Raw genomic sequence first — 15,794 nt, forward strand, 5'->3', positions numbered from 1 at the left:
GAATTCAGTTTTCTGCCCTATGTCACCATGGACTAGTGTCAGTGTGACTAGAGGTATGGACAGATAGCATCTCTTAGTATCTATTTGTGTCAAGACAGTGTGGAGGTGTATTTAGTCCTGTCCATACAGTGCTTGCACACCAGGGTTGCACCACCTGAAGGTAGGCAACAGCAAACAGTTATGCTGGTAGATTATGCTTGGTAGGATGCTGGGACACATGGATGGGAAGCAGAGCTGAAGATTCATCACGTTCATCTGCCTGTAAATTCTTCACTTCTGGTTTCCCACAAAGCTGACAGAGAGGCCCTGCCGGACAGCCCCCGGTACCTACGCGTCAAAGAGCAGCGTGGGCTTGGTACTGTTGTGTAAGAAGGATGTGCTAAATACAACACAGAGCAAAGGACAGAAAGGTTTTCTATATAACCGCAGGGCCATGTCATTGACTACATCAGAAGGCAAGAGGATGCATCTCATGTTGTCTTTGGCTATTTCTGGGAGACGCCAAGAAGGTAGTGTGACAGCTAGCAGCTGGCTCATCCCTTTGACTTGCTGGTGAAACATTCAGAAGAAGCGTTTGCTGTATGAAGTGCCTAACTCACTGGCTTAAACCAAGTACTGCAGGAGGAAGGACACAGGTTGCCACCAAGGACACTTTCAAGATTTCCAGGATGAAAAATGCTGCATGTGACCCAGGTTAGAAACTATGTCTCAAGATTGACTACATTCAGTAAAATCTTCAGGCCAACCATTGCTCACCCAGATAATGCTGTTATCTGCAAACAGTCCCAAGCAATTGGACTTACAAGAAGGCAAGATAAACACAACTAAAGAGCTGTTTCCCTGTACTTCCGAGTGTGTAGTCAGGTCCTGTAATACACCTGCCCTGTTAAAACGGGCCTGGCAGCCTGCTCTCTGCCTTGCCATGGCTACCACTACCAAAACATAACCTAGATTTATGTTTGACATACGCTGACATAACCCATGTTCAAGCCCTGTCCATCCATCCCTCTCACTCGCACCCAGTGACCCCTGGGACTGTCTTGGTAGCGATGTCTCCCTCCTCTCCCCTTCTCTTGCACCATCATCATGCCATGATTTCCCCTCCTTAACACTGAGGAAGGATGGGAGAAAAAGGGCAGAGAGCCTGAAATACAGAAAGTGGGAGGGTAGGAGAGTCCTTGCAATACATAACAAGTAGCTGTGGGCACAGCAATAACCTGTCTAGTACATGGTATGAGCAGAAGTGTTTGTACGAAATCATCAAAAACATTCCCTTTGCTTCTGGGAAATACAGATAGGGCACATGGCAGCCTATCCACTGAGCATCAACAGCTATTCTCATTCCTGACTTCAGACCTTTTCACTAGTCAGGAGATCAAACATCATCTGTTTGCACTGTGGAGCGCATACGCACACAGGCTTGGAGATTCCTGACTGTGTACATTCCCTCAAAGGGAGCTGGAAGCACCAGAAAAGACTGAAAGAGACTGGCTCAAGTCTGCTACGGATCACTGCTGGGGCTGCAGGGCTGGCCAGCTTTCTATCAAGTCTGGGAGATGGCTTTATCAGCAAGGGGAGGAACGCAAGGGTCTGAGCTGCTGTGCAAACAGGAGCAATGAAGAGGAGCTGAGAGCACAGGCCTTCAGTGCTCACAGGGAGAGAAACTCCACTGCCACCACGAAACAAAACTAAGCACACTGGAAGCAGCTGACAGAGCCTGAAACCCTTCTGAAAGTCACCACGAAGAGCCAACACTAAATCTGACACAAGCCTATCCCACACCAGAGCACAATCTTCCCAAACGTTTTGGAATACAAATCACTGCCAGTAGCATAGACCATTGCATGCATATCAGCAAAATTTTAATGGGTAGCTCTACCCATTAAACTCTACGAGTTCCTTGGCACAGCCTCCCAGACCAGCAATGATCTCTGGATTATATTTTGGCAACTGACTTTCCAAGAGAAACCCAGAACTCTTAAATTTCATAGCTGTTCTTCTGACTATTATGAAGTGGGACAAGGTGAAAATCACCTTAGATACAGGAACCAAAACACAGAAAAGCACAAGTCTCAGCTGTTGAGAGAAGAAAGCAGTTTCTTTACATCTGACCAATGATATCAGTGATCCCTCGATATGTAATGCAAAGAACAGTTTTCCGCTTCCTGCGGAGTTTTATTACACAGGTGGATTTCCTTGTGTGTAACAATAACACTTCTGTCTCTGGCGATGGGGGCTAAATAGCAGCCTCCAGAATTGGAAGTACGAACCCCTAAACCTTTTAGCTAGGGCTGTAATGGACTCCTATCTTCTGCAGATCAGGCACCTAGGGAGAGGACATACACCAAAACCAAAGGCGGTCACAGGCTAACCTTCAGAAACACAGGGCCTGGTTGTAAATTACGACCTGTGTGATGCACCCAAAATGCGCTGCAAGGGTTTTATCAGTATGACAGCTCTAGGATTAGAGGCACTAAAAGAGAAATAACATGGTAAGAGTTTTGAAGTTTTGAGAAAAGAAGAGAACAAACATCATTATCTTTAGCAATGTTTATGAGATAGATGTTTTAAAAATCACTGCCTAAATCTGGCAGGGTAATAATGCCCATGCAGAGAAAGGGATGACAACAGGTGCCAAATCATCTGTAAAAAGAAACAAATTCTTGTGGGGAACTGAGAAAGATACTGTATATGGGATCAATCAAAAAGAGAAGCAGCTGCCCCTGCTGCAACCAACAAGCATGTTTGAGGAAAGCTAAGGCATGTTTTGTGAAGGGAGCGAGAGCTGGGGTTGGAGCAGGATACAAAGCATCATCTCCTAATTCTATCCTCTATGGATTTTTTAAAAATTAGAGACTTTTTGTCTCTTGCCACCTGGCTCTTCCTCCCAGCTTCAATGAAAAGCAGGAAACCCATGTGATTTACCATCCACAGCTGAGAACTGGGAAGGGGCTGCAGGGTTTTGAAGGCACTGCATTTGTTTGGTGATTTGATGGAGCTGAGAAGTGTTAAAGGGGAAAAAGAAACAGCTGTGTCAGATCCAGATCTTCCCTAAATGCCTTATGGTGACAGCTACATCACAGAAAAAAAATGCAGAAATTGTTTCAAGTGCATCCACATTGGAAGAAAGGGGAAAACACCCCATAATAAAAGCCCAGAAAAAGCAATTATTCTGAACAAAACTCATCAGTAAGTGTGGGGACAAGCCAACAGCAAGCAGATGTGCGTGGAACAGAAGGAGACAAGGAATATCTCACTTCTGATTCAGGGAGAAGCAGCAGCCTAGCTAACACCCACTCCACGCTGGGCCACGCTCAGCACATCACCCTGGCTAGTTTCTGTCTGAGGAGTGTTGCACTTGTCAACACTCAACACTGATGCTTCCTTGGCAGTGTGTAAGGTGAAGCAGTCTTAAGTAGCCAGTATTTCCTTGGCCCTCATTTTCAGATCTCCTTAGTCTCAACACTGGAGATACCCCCACTATGAAAACTTCCTGTATTGGGGTTTTAATATTGAGTCTCCCATAGGTATCTAGCCCTTTCCCACATCACACACCAAAGCTGAGACATCCATGCACTGATTCCCCTTAAAGATGAGCTTACTGGGTTCAGGAGCACTGTCAGGAAGAGTTCACCACCACGAATGCTTTTGTCCAACTCCTTCGAGCCGCCGGGATATTCATTGTAGAAGATAGTGTGAGTAAAAAGACCACAGGTCTGTCGAGGCAAAACCTGGCAGTATCAGAGAAAAGCAAAGTTAGGTAAGAGGCAAACACAGCACAGATCTGATGCGTCAAAGCAGCACTATATGGATCAATATAAAGAGAGTAAGGGATATAAGTAACATAGGTTCGAAGGACTCTGATATTCCTCTCAGACATTTACTCACCCTGCTCTAAGCAACAGTGCAAACAAGTGAATGGGATCTCATTTTAGTCTTGTTGTACTTGCTTTTGCTCCTCTTTCTCCTTTCAGTGCTGACCTATCCCATCTGAAATCAGGCACAGGCAGGCATTTGGCCAGCTCCTAAATGTCCTCTTCAGGAAAAGCCCTCAAGCTCAAGGAGTGAGGTACGTGCTCCTGGAGAAACAATGCTTTTGCAGGATATACTGATTTTATTAGCATTCCTGTGCTGATTCTACAACAGTGCAACCTGTCAACTCTCCATTGTACTGACTGATTGGAGAAGCACAGAAACTGGCTTTAGCCAAGTCCTTTCTCTTTGTTTGACTTAATGATTTTGGAAATACTGGTGGTATTGAGATCAATGTCTCTGATGCAAGTCATTAGAGTCTGTCCCTTGGTCAGGAAGTCTGTGCCCTCCCCAGGTCCTGTGGGCTCTGCTGGCCCAGCTGCACTCACCATGATTCCGTTATGGATGAAACCACGGCGGTACCGAGCAGGCCGCAGGTGTGGGTATTCCTCTGTGCTTGTTACCTGGATGCTCCACACGGATTTCCAAGCCTCGTAGAGTTGTGTGTGGACAGGATACACCCCAGAATGATGGGGGGCTACAGCATAGCCCAAGTCTGTGGGAATCCCATGCTCCTGGAAGCAGAATATGCAGCTTGATTTTTCAATATTTATTTAACTGTTATCCTTAATGAGGATTGGATTTACCAATAGCCTCCAAGTTGGAGCAAGGGGACAGAGTAGCATGAAATCTCCCTGGATTGGGAAACCTGAAATACTGCTTGTAAATCTTGCCTGTTGTGTCTATAGAAATAGGAAGGGTAACTGTATCAACCACCACGTTCAGCACTTTGTAACAGCTGCTGTACAAACAGTCTTGTAGCTTGCAGTCCGACAAATCGGATTAATACACAAGCATGAGGTCAAGCTCCTTGATTACTACAGACAAACTAATCAATGCTGTAAGTGACAGTTCTCACTCCCACAATACCTAGATTGGAGTCACTAGAGGAAGAAAGCAAAATTTCCTTAATTGATATAGAAGGAAAGGAAGACAAGAGCTGGGATCTGTCTTGAAGATAGAAATTCAAAGAAAAGCAGGCAGGAAGCAAGAGGCTGTTGACGCTGAAGATACAGGGCCTGGAGCTATCCTAAAATGACAGGAAATATCTGAATTTCATGGTTTTTAATTCCACTGTGTGGTTCTGGTAACAGTATGAATGATGACAGCTCTGCCTCGGTGATGTACAATAAAAACCAGAGCCCCTAAATGAAACAACAGCCTTTTCCTTCCCACTGTTTGCCTGTTTTACGTTAAATAAGTATAATTGTGTTCTGTGCTTTGTCTCTCTTTGCAATAGACCGCAGTGTTATTTAAGCAGGAAAAGAGGGAGACTAAATTGTTTCTATGACATTACAATTGTGCTCTGAATTCAGACTCATTCCTAATCTGTCATGGGAACAAGGAACAGCAGCCTGCCATTCCCAAGGGGATTACCATCAACAGAACCAAAGTAGGGGTGAAAAGGACACTTGTTTTCAGAGGAACATGTACACTATATTCAACTCTGTCCTGTAAGCCTCAAGCAGACATTGTCCCAGCAGGGCAGGATGTTCAAGGTTTCCTCCTCCTCTGCCAAGACCCAGGGAATTTCCCCTGGACTTCCTATATAATTGACTCCCTCTGGCATTGTTTTGGGAGGCCAGAGGCATGACTGTTAGTACACAGAGCATTTTATACTACTGACCAGGTGATTTCCTTACAAAACCACAGTGAATAAGGATGGAGCAGGAAATGCTCTTTCGCAGCCAGAGTTTGTAAGTTAATTGGATGTGGATGGCAGTGCTACGGTGAGTTCACACCTCAGCAAACAAGAGCCCTGGGATTTGCACCCTGGAATGTGGTGGAGGCTGCCCGGGGCCATGCAGGTGCCAGGAAGCACTTCCCATCGCAGGGGCAGGCATGTGAATCATGCTTCTTGCCTGAAGGCAGCGGGAGCCATGCACCAATTTAAACTTTCAGAGTTGGTTTTCTTAAATGCAGCTGAGTTGCCAGACTAACATTTGGGTTTGAACAGCTATTCCAGGGGAAGAAATATTTTAGGATTAGTACTGTAGAGGAAAAAAAGCTGTGATGTCCCTTACCACAGCAAACTGCTTGTTGAGCTTCATCTGCTCAGCCAGCACAGTGACATTGTGGAAAAGATGAGGTTGCATGTGACTCCACATGTGAGGGAACCACCAGAACTCCTTCCTGTGTTTGAGCAGCATGTCGTCCCCTTCATCTTCCTCATCTGTACCTATGAAAAGCAGAAAAGGAAGGGCAAAAGCAAAAGGCAGAAGAGGTGTTCAACGTTTCAAAGCAGTGGCTAATCCCCTGCAATGCTGAGCAGTTCCTACAGAGCACCAAGATCTCTCTAAAGTATTACACAGACACATGCACAGAGGGTACAGACAGAGAGCTACCAAAGGCCGCGAGTGTTAGAAGAAATGAATCAGATCTGTCAAGACCCACAGAGGAACGTGCCCAGTACATTGCCAGGGCCTTGTGTGGTTCCTGTGATGTTGCAGGCCACACACAGGCACCGGGACTGAAGGTGGTGCCAGGGACTTACCTGTGTGGTAGAATTTCCCTGAGAAGCCCAGGTTGAAGGTGAAATTTGGGACTAAAGTTCTCAGCTTATTCTGGGTGCTCAGTAAAGCCTGTTTGAATGAAAGGGAAAAAGAAATGTTCGCATTCAGTTGTTCTCTAACGTTTCTCTGTGCTCTGCTGGTACCCAGTTCAGTTCTGGGGGAGATACTGCAAGGGCTGGAGATAGGGCACTGCAAACTGTGGCGTGAAGCTGGGTAGCCAACAGCCACGCATACAGAGCCTTTATATGACATACAGTCTTGCCTTACTGAAAGACGTCACTTTACAACCACAACCACGTGTTGTTCCTCATTCATGCTCTCCAACCCAATGTAAAGAACCCAGAAGGTCTGTCTGTACTAAGGCAAGGGGACAGTAAATCTCACCTCCAAGCAATAGGTGCCTTAGTCTTCCCAGACTCAACATCAATACTCCCTTCCCCTCCTGGGCGGGCTGGGACCTTGCTGTTGAACTTCTCCCCTTTCTCTGAGCCTACAGATTACTGAAAAGCACCCTGTAGGGTGGGGTTGGACATGGTGCATAGTCAGAGGAAGAGAATTCAATAATATCATGAACAGTAACTAAGTGATCCAAAGGGAGGGGACTTTCATTTAGAGAGGAAAGGAGGATTTGCAGAACTACCCACGCAAGGAATCCTGCAATGGATAGCAGGAAGGTTTCCTGGATTCTGGAAAGAAAACCTGGGGGAGCCAACATTCACAGCCATGATATCTCCTACAGGCTCTCTCGCTCACTTGTGCCTGTTCTGAATGTCCAAAGTAATTGCTATAGCTAAAGGGAAGAGCCTTGCGTTACAACCACAAGACCCAGCAGCATACAGAATGAGACAGCAGACAGACTTGACCAAAAAAATAAAAATAAAAAAATAAAAAAATTCAGAGAGGCTGAGTATGTCACAGACAAGCAAGACAAACTAATTCCAGTCAAATTTATTCAGCTGGAAAACCATAAAAAAAGAGGCTCTGAAATGCACACTCTGTACTACCTGTGTACGTCAGGAAATGCAGCTTCCTATGGGAGCACTTCTTAATCAAATAGGGACCTGGCAGGAGGGCTGTTGGCAGGTGACAGAGATGGTCCTGGCCCAGGCAGTTATTTACATTTTAATAGCTTTCTAGAAAAGCAATGGCTCAGTGGCTGCACCAAGACGAAGGTGATGACCTCTCAATAGCAGACTTGGGCTAAATGTTAATGCACAGGCAAATTACCACATAGAAATGGAGAAAGCACAGACTTTTTATACTGTGCAGAGGACATGAGCAGATATTCCTGCATCAGCTACCCTTTCCCCAGTTCAGGGGGCACAAAAGAGTACAGCTGCGCTGCCTTCCCATGACACACCTGACTTGGTTCAGGCACATGGCTCCCTCCGTGGGGAAGCGCAGTCACAAACGCAGACTCTCATTCACTGTAGGCACCAGCTTTGTCACCTACCACTGAAGGACATCCTGACAAAATCACCACAATCACTAATATTTCAAAAGAGTATTGACCAAACACTGACCATCACATTAATTTAAAACTGATGACTTCCATAATTTACTTCAATCACCCATCCACTGCACCTGTATCTTGGAGAGAGGCAGGTGGTGAAAGAAGTTGTGCTTTCTGTCTGAGGCAGGTAGCCCATGGCCCTCACACCGCAAGATGGGAAGACGAGATGGATTATTTCTACAGTGCTGCAGACCCACTCAGTGCCGTTCAAGCCTGAATGAACCAGGTTTTCAGATTATTCCCTAGAGGAGCACTCAGCTGCCATTCTCCCTCTCCCTGCTCACACACCAGTGACATCAAATGCAGCCTGGGACAAATTTCAAACAGAGATCCCAGCTCCTCCATGACCATGTGACTATCACAGTCCCCACCCAAGAGTAATATTTTGAGAAATGTGTGGCACGTGACGCCTCCAGAACCTATCACGAATGCACGTAGTGCTTTTAAAAGGTGACATGCCAGCAGCCCTGATGGCTGGAGCCTTCTTTGCAGCACATGGTCCAGCACTGGCAATGGGAGGGCAAGCTCCCCTCACATCCCCTTGTCAACCCCAGGACACAGAGACTCATCCCGCACCAGGGAGTGCAGACCAAGACTTGTGCATCATCTATGGAGCAATGCCTGGTCTGCCAGCTGGGTGACAATGCTGCACCACACGTGGGACCGGTGGTTTGCACACATCGCCCAGCGTCACAGCCAGAAAAGGGCCACTTTCTTTACCTGCCTCCAGAGCTGTCCAGTCCTCTCCACTCCCCTCTGCTGCCCTGAAAGGCACATGCAGTTCCTCAGGCTCAGTGGGAAGGTTGAGGGAGGAAAGACAGTGGCTAAAAGGCTTAGCATTCCTCTGCTCCGAGGGAGATTTAAAGCCTGGCTTGGGTTACCATGACGACACATCTGTCAGATGGTAAATCCCAAATAGCTCTGCCCGGGCAGGCAGCAATCCTTTGTGTCTGGGGAGGGACCCAGGGAGAAACCGAGGGGGCCCCAGAAATTTTGAGACTATGGAGTACTTGTCACACTGCTGTCCTGGCAGGTTTATTTCTAATGAGGTGCTATCCCTGTGCTGATGCCAGGTCCTTTTCACAGTCACATCCACACAGTGTCACAGCAAAGGTCTGAATAAATGTCTTTGCCCTGCACAGGATAAAAAGACTAGGGTGCCAAATAAAATATTTGGAAATCTGTTTCAACAAACTATGCATTCCCTTCTCCCTAGCGTACTCGTTCAAACAGGTATGTTTAGTAAGGTGAAACAATATAGATGTGGGAATGGGCCAGGAAGACGGCACTTACCTCTGTTCCCAACTCTGATACCTCACACTCAGTTTTTCTTTTATAAACTAGGACAAATATGACAGTACTAATAATATCTTCCAGGTGAACTCAAGTGGCATTTCATTTATATCCATAATGTGCTCTGAGACTCTTAAATGAAAGGCAATTAAGAAACGTGGAGTAGGATATCCATTAGGCTATAACAGCCAGATASGCAAACAGATCTTCAGATCCGTATTTAAGAAATTCAGTTGTTCACATGGTACTGAACACAGGACTAGTATTTTAGCTGTCCCTAAGGGGCGAAGTTTCCTCCCCCAGCAAAAACTCCCCTCCCCTCATCCCTCCAAGGATTTCTGTTTTGTATTTCTTAATCATCTTCCATTCCAAAATCCTACCAGGATGCAGCCAAGCTGCTCCTTAGCTAGCCAAAAAGGCCCCTTCCCTGCTGCTTAACTCTCTGCTTGGAGCTCAGCAAGGCTCACCCCAAGCAGCAAAAGATGAGGTCTCCAAGGGATTCACAGAAAAATGTAGCTGGCCACCAGGGCTCATAAGCCACATCAAGGCCAGACCCACTTCACACTTGTCACAATCTATCAGAAAACACCCTCTGCAACCCTTGACCTGAATTTTCAGAGGCCTTTCAGTGATTTACTGGGACAGCCACCGCGCGGTCCCAAAGGACATTCCATCGCAGAGTTCTGGACACATTTAAAAAACATCCAACACTTCAGTCTCATATTTGGGGCCCATCACTTTAAAAAACGCTTTTTAAAAACCCCAAACAATCCTAAATATTTACTTTTAAGCAAACATTAAGGAAAAAAGTTAAAATCATGCCATTTGTTGCAGCACATCTGAAAAACTTAATATATTCTTACTGATGAATCTACAAAGATTTACAAAGATTTAATCAGTGGTCAATACAAACTCTTGATGCCATTCAGGCATCAAGATAGCATGGTACCCTTGGCGTCACAGTCATACAGGGCTCAACCATTCTCCGTGCAACTTTGCTTTTCTAGTTATGAAATGTTTAACTCCCAAGAGTGCTTGCAGTGATCTTAGCTATTTCATACAAACACTGAATATTGCCTCCCCTCTCCCACATCTCTCTAAAAAGACACAAAAGAAAGTGGGAAAACAAGGTTTAAAGTTAGATGTTGAGGAGAGAAGAATACCGTGAATTTAGGAAAGCAATGCATGGACAGATGAAGACAGAAAGGTGATACAAAAAGGAAAGCAGAGTATTTTGACAGCCCTTTCTCAAATACTCATGCAAAGCATACTAGTAACTTGCTGCAGCAAACACCTTCTTCATAGGAATGGTCCCCAGGGGAACTGGGCAGCACATTTTCAGAGGATTTTCCACAGTTTTCTCACAGTACTGTAGCACTGGCATAGCTCAGAATAGTGCCGTCAAAAGAGAAAGTATTCATGATGCTGGCATTTCTATCTCCCCTGTAATGCCAGAATCAGGGAATTAGAAATCGCTAAATATTCTCATTTTGGGTAAGATCATCCTCTACAATTTAGAAGGGCAAGAGCTGGTTGATCACCTTCACCAATAATAACCCAAAAAGAAAAGACTGTCCTTGATCATCACGTAGCTTGCTCTCAGATTCACTAATGATTGCTCACTATTTATGCCCTTGCTAAGATTACCAGCAAAGAGGCAAGAACTTGACTACTTCATCTTCATTCCTCATCGTTAAAGATGACCAGGAAGAATGAGAAAAGACAGATATTTTTGCATTAGAAACGGCTCTTCCTTGTTGGCCAGGCCCATGGAGGTTTGGAAAGTTCTGGGGATTATGATTTCAACAGGAGACTGGAATAATTGAGATGAGAAAGGATCCTCCAAGATTTTGTTTTGTTAATTATGTGCAGCTCAAATTCCTGGTGAACTTTATGGGGGAAAAACAATTTATTTGTGAAAGTTCCAACTGCTTCACTTCAATCAAGAGCTGCAAGTTCCTGCTCCAGCCCTGCGGCAGAAACAGGAACTCAATGGTTATCATCTTTAAAGTAAAAGTAAGCATGGTTCCTTCATTTTCTTTTTCAAAAAGAAAGCCATTCAGCCCTTCTTTGAGCATCACAAATAAAAACATTCCTCCTCTCATACAGGATGCCTACCATGGACATACACTGATGAAACTATATTCAGCATTTTCTTCTACTAGTCATTTTGTCTGGGAAGCTCTTTGAATGTGGACCTGCATACGGCAAGCAGCCCCGCTGGGACAGCAGAGTCAATTTTATACCTTCACGCAACATCCAATCTTCAGACCTCTACCCCAACCACTGTAATCTAAGCTTTAAGATAAGGAGCTGTGTGTTGAGATAACAGCCCTGAAACAGAGCTTTCATATAAAAGGCCAAAGAAAATGCCAGCTGTTTTATCACTATTATATCCCCTTCCCTCCCCACAGCGAGAGACTATCAACAAATCCATGTAGTTATTTCTCACCTTTAAAAAATAAAAATTCATTAACCTCTCGTGGCTCTGCAATCAGAGAGCTTCTTTTAAATGGATAAATCTGGGTTTTATCTGCTTTGCCTGAGATTCTTTGCTTACTGATCACAGATTATTCCTCCATTTCACCCTGTTAAAACCCAAACAAAATGTCTTTTGGAATTATCTTGTCTGGGGCTGTTTTTAACATCACTAAAGCAGTCTTTGTCCCCAAGAGCTTGGCAAACCATCTCCTGCTTTCTCCACAAACACCACAGAGATGGGAATCTCTGCCAGGTTGGACAAGCAGGACCAAGGTTTGCTTAGGACCAAGATAATACTATGATCCTTCAAAAACAGCTTTTGGAGCATTTCAGCATCTCAAAACACAGGGACATTGCAGTGAAATGATGAAAATTTCAGCATTTTCTTTACATAAGTATTATGAACAACTGTTCATTTTTCTGTATCTGCTTCCTTGCAAGCAAAAAGTTATGGTCAAATGTGGCTGTAAAGAATTATTAAAGAACTGAGCAAAGAAGAAGAATAATGAATGAAAACAGTAATAATGAATAAAAAGAAAAATAATGACATGCAATTAGAGTTGCTTCAGGTATGTAGCTCCAAATGAATCGAGAAGATAAAACTAGATCAAAGCAGGTTAAAAGGGTTTCCTCTTCCCCAAGCTGAATATGGGATCAAAAGCAGAACTTAAAATCTCAAAGACCAGAAAAAAACAGAGTTGAACTGGGAGATGTGCCTGGCAAGGATGTGGAAGAATGTAGAGAAGGTGTGAAGACTCCTAGTGAGGTGGAAGAGTGCTCAGGGGAATAAATAAAGGATGAGGTTCAGTGCAGGTAAGGAGGTATGCACGTAGAACATTATTTTGCTTTATATTTCTGCCCCAAATGTTCTGTGCCCTTGGCTTCATCTTGAAGTTGTTCTGGAAACATGCTAAGGCACCTGCTGTCACTCGCTTAATGGCTGGTAGCCAGGGAACTTGATCCAGGACCAGATCTGAGAGCAAGCACTAAATGGAAATTCACCCCAGGAGAAGAGAAAGGCTGGAGCCTCACACCTCCGGGAGTGACCTCAGTGTGCCTGGAGAAAGGGGCAATGCACTTGCCTCAAGGGCTATAAACCAGGACTGACAGGAAAGGTATAAAAACAAGCCCTTGGCTTAACAAGGCAACATATAAACACGCATCATAGACTTGGAAGGAGAATATTTTATCACATATTTTCAAGCAATTAGAAGGTGCTTTTAGTTTCTTACCTTCCTTCTACTTGTTTCTTCCTTTGCCTTTCTTTTCACTTCCCTCTCCTCCACAAAATCTCTCTTTCTGTGCCTGGCCTTTCCCATATCCTTCCTCTACTAGGTCATTGTATTACCAAGGAATTGCCAAGGAAAGCAATCGCCAAAGATGGCATGTCTTTTTCTCCAATCATGAGGTCACAGAGATGGTTCTCAGGGTGGCCTGGTCTCAGCATGTTTCCCCAGTGGATTTTGGGGCATTCCTTGCACAGGGATGGGGAGTACTGGTAGAGGAGATGGAAAGATGAGGGGACTGCAATAAAGGGTGAAAGAAAATCCTTCTTATTCCCAATTTGGTTATGTCCTGAAAGACTACAAGAGGGCTAAAACGTAAACTATAGCAGTTTACACTGCATGGATTGGCCTGCAGTTTTACAACACAACCTGCCTTTCCCCTTTGAAAGGTAGTTTATGGGTACAAATAGGTTTACAAAAGGAAAACTGCATATGCTTATTCCCTATATTAAAGAGGAGACAGGACAGACCACCACAGGCATTCTCTTCTTAAACTGAGAGAGGCAGCTACATGCAAACTACAGGTCCCAGAACACAAAATGCTCCATCTAAACCTGAAAAACTGTTGTGAGCATCACATACTGTGCCTCACCATTCTCACGGGCTGATTCTCTGTGTTTAAGATGAGAACAACTAGAGCAATCGACTGCGTCACATAAATTAAATTCAGCCTTGACATTCCTGGCATACCACACACACTGGAATTTTGTCTGGGGCCTGCGGTTATCCTGGGGACTTTACCTCTACATCAGACACCTTCATGCGAGTGCCCTCTTTGCCCACAAATATATCATCAATGTCGACGAGGATATAGCGATCAAGTGTGAGACAGAGGCGTTTGCCAGTCAGGTAAGCAATGGCATCCACGAAAATGAGTTTGTGCAGCCAAAAATTGAGGTTATTGCCAAAAAGAACCCGCTGGATCCCGTCATGCAGACCCAGGTCCTGCACCACTGTGGCATGCAACGCTTTGTGGGTAGCCAGGTGAGGAATGGACTCTGAGGACTTTGTGCTGGCCAACAGCACTGGCTCATATGTGCTGTGGTTTGACTGGAACACGGTCCAGTCGTCCCCGGGCAGGGGACCCTGCTCCACCTCATTAGCCCGGGTGACATAGAGCAGGGGAGCACTGGGATTGATGTGATAGTCCCGCAGCCCTAGGTTGGAATGGAGGAAAAGGGGGAAACCCTTGAGCTGCGCACTGAGTAGGCTGTTCTCGTTGGCTTTGAAAAAGCCTATAATCCCCACTCCGTACTCTACGCAGTATTTGTCCAGCAGCTCTCGGTTCCAGGCGTCTAGGTTCACATATTTAAGGATATTCTCATAGATAATAAGAGCGTAGCGTCCCCTGTCTTTGTCTGTCAGGGTGGGCATATCCCCCTTGCCAGGGGCGATCTCTGTCCTGTATTTAAACCGGCTAGATTCCAGGATGGCCACAATTTCCTGCCCCAGCTGGGAGTAAATGCTTTCCACAAAGACTAGCACCACAGGATCCGTGCGTGAGGTGTCCACAGACTTTGTAAGCCTCCAGCTGGCTTGTGGTGGGATCAAGATGCGGTGCTGGTTGCTGCAGTCACTGAAGGGCAGGGGTGGTGGCTCCTTGATTTTGGGGCTGTTAGTGACGTAGTAAGCCAGGATGCACATGGAGATCAGGCTGAAGGCAATGAGCAGCAGGATCAACCTGTGGAGCTCCAGCTGTCGCACGTGCCGCACTACTTTCCACAGCTGAATCATGGTGAGGCGGGCTGCCCACCCCCTCCTCACACACTGCTCCCACGTCGCCCTTGAAATCTCCAGTGCCACTGTGGCAGCACCCACCAGCAGCTTGCAAAAAAGCAGCAGCAGCTGCAGAGAGAGACAAAGCTAAAGCGAACAGCTACAAGGCTAGACTCCCAGGGATCTGCCATTTATCTCAAGTAACCATGGCCCTCAATTCCCATTGCTCTTTTGCGTGCTGCCTCCTATTCCTCTCCTCTCACTCAGCAAAGTCTTTTGGAGGAGGGGGTTTCTGAATCTCTTGTCTCCAAGTGCAAATCAGTTTGTCATCCTGTGCACAGGCGCTTTCAGCTCAGCCTTCCCAGGCGTCCTGTTTCTCAGCTAGCTGCTTCCCATTCACATGATGGCACCTTCTCTTTGCATCCTGCAATTTAAAAAGAAAAAGTCAATTCTTGGTATGGATTCATGGTATGTAACAGGTTTGAAATGGCAGGATCAGCAGGTGCCAGGTGGAGAGCATTACTTGCCTGTCAGCAGGCAGACCTGTCCCCTGGGAAGTGACACACACCATTTGTACAGGAGCTTGGCAGAGCTGCAGAACAACTGCAATGGCCTTTGTAAGAGAGGTCCAGGCAGTGCACAGAGACTTCGCATTGCCCTTGGGTGGGATTTGCATGAGCTACAGTAGATACGTACAGCTGGTGTACCTGGCCTACCCCCGCTTCTCTTTCTGCCACTGAACACAAGACATGGACCACTTTTATTCCTGCTTATACTTTAAAACTAACAGGAATAGGAGACAGACATTGCCTTCTCTTTCTTGACTTGTTCTCATACTAATGATGATGTGCGAGTCCCTGCCAGTGATTTCCGGGGCCCTTGGGATGCTGCTGTCCTGAACCCAGTAGGGCTCCTCATTTCCATGGTTCCCACCCTTTTTATGAGGCTGTCTCACTTGTC

The 15,794-nt window shown here is 45.7% G+C and overlaps 1 protein-coding gene across 9 annotated transcripts in view; it reads right to left on the reverse strand.

The window, feature by feature from the left end:
• Nucleotides 1–15,794, reverse strand: part of NDST2 (N-deacetylase and N-sulfotransferase 2) — a 138,276-nt gene that overhangs the window by 16,090 nt on the left and 106,392 nt on the right. For 8 of the 9 annotated variants that reach the window (XR_003251912.1, XR_003251911.1, XM_026055798.1 and 5 more), the window contains 5 exons: nt 13,860–15,258; nt 6,527–6,614; nt 6,057–6,211; nt 4,362–4,547; nt 3,603–3,731 (listed from right to left, as the gene is read on the reverse strand). Coding sequence is in view for 7 of the 9 variants with exons in the window: in XM_026055798.1 (XP_025911583.1) it covers nt 3,603–3,731; nt 4,362–4,547; nt 6,057–6,211; nt 6,527–6,614; nt 13,860–14,852 (1,551 nt within the window). In the remaining 2 variants the exon portion in view is untranslated. The remainder of the gene's footprint in view (nt 1–3,602; nt 3,732–4,361; nt 4,548–6,056; nt 6,212–6,526; nt 6,615–13,859; nt 15,259–15,794) is intronic. The other variant, XM_026055800.1, reaches the window with a different exon arrangement.

The sequence above is a fragment of the Apteryx rowi genome, unplaced genomic scaffold (genome assembly GCF_003343035.1).
Source record: "Apteryx rowi isolate R43461 unplaced genomic scaffold, aptRow1 scaffold_126, whole genome shotgun sequence".
NCBI lineage: Eukaryota > Metazoa > Chordata > Aves > Apterygiformes > Apterygidae > Apteryx > Apteryx rowi.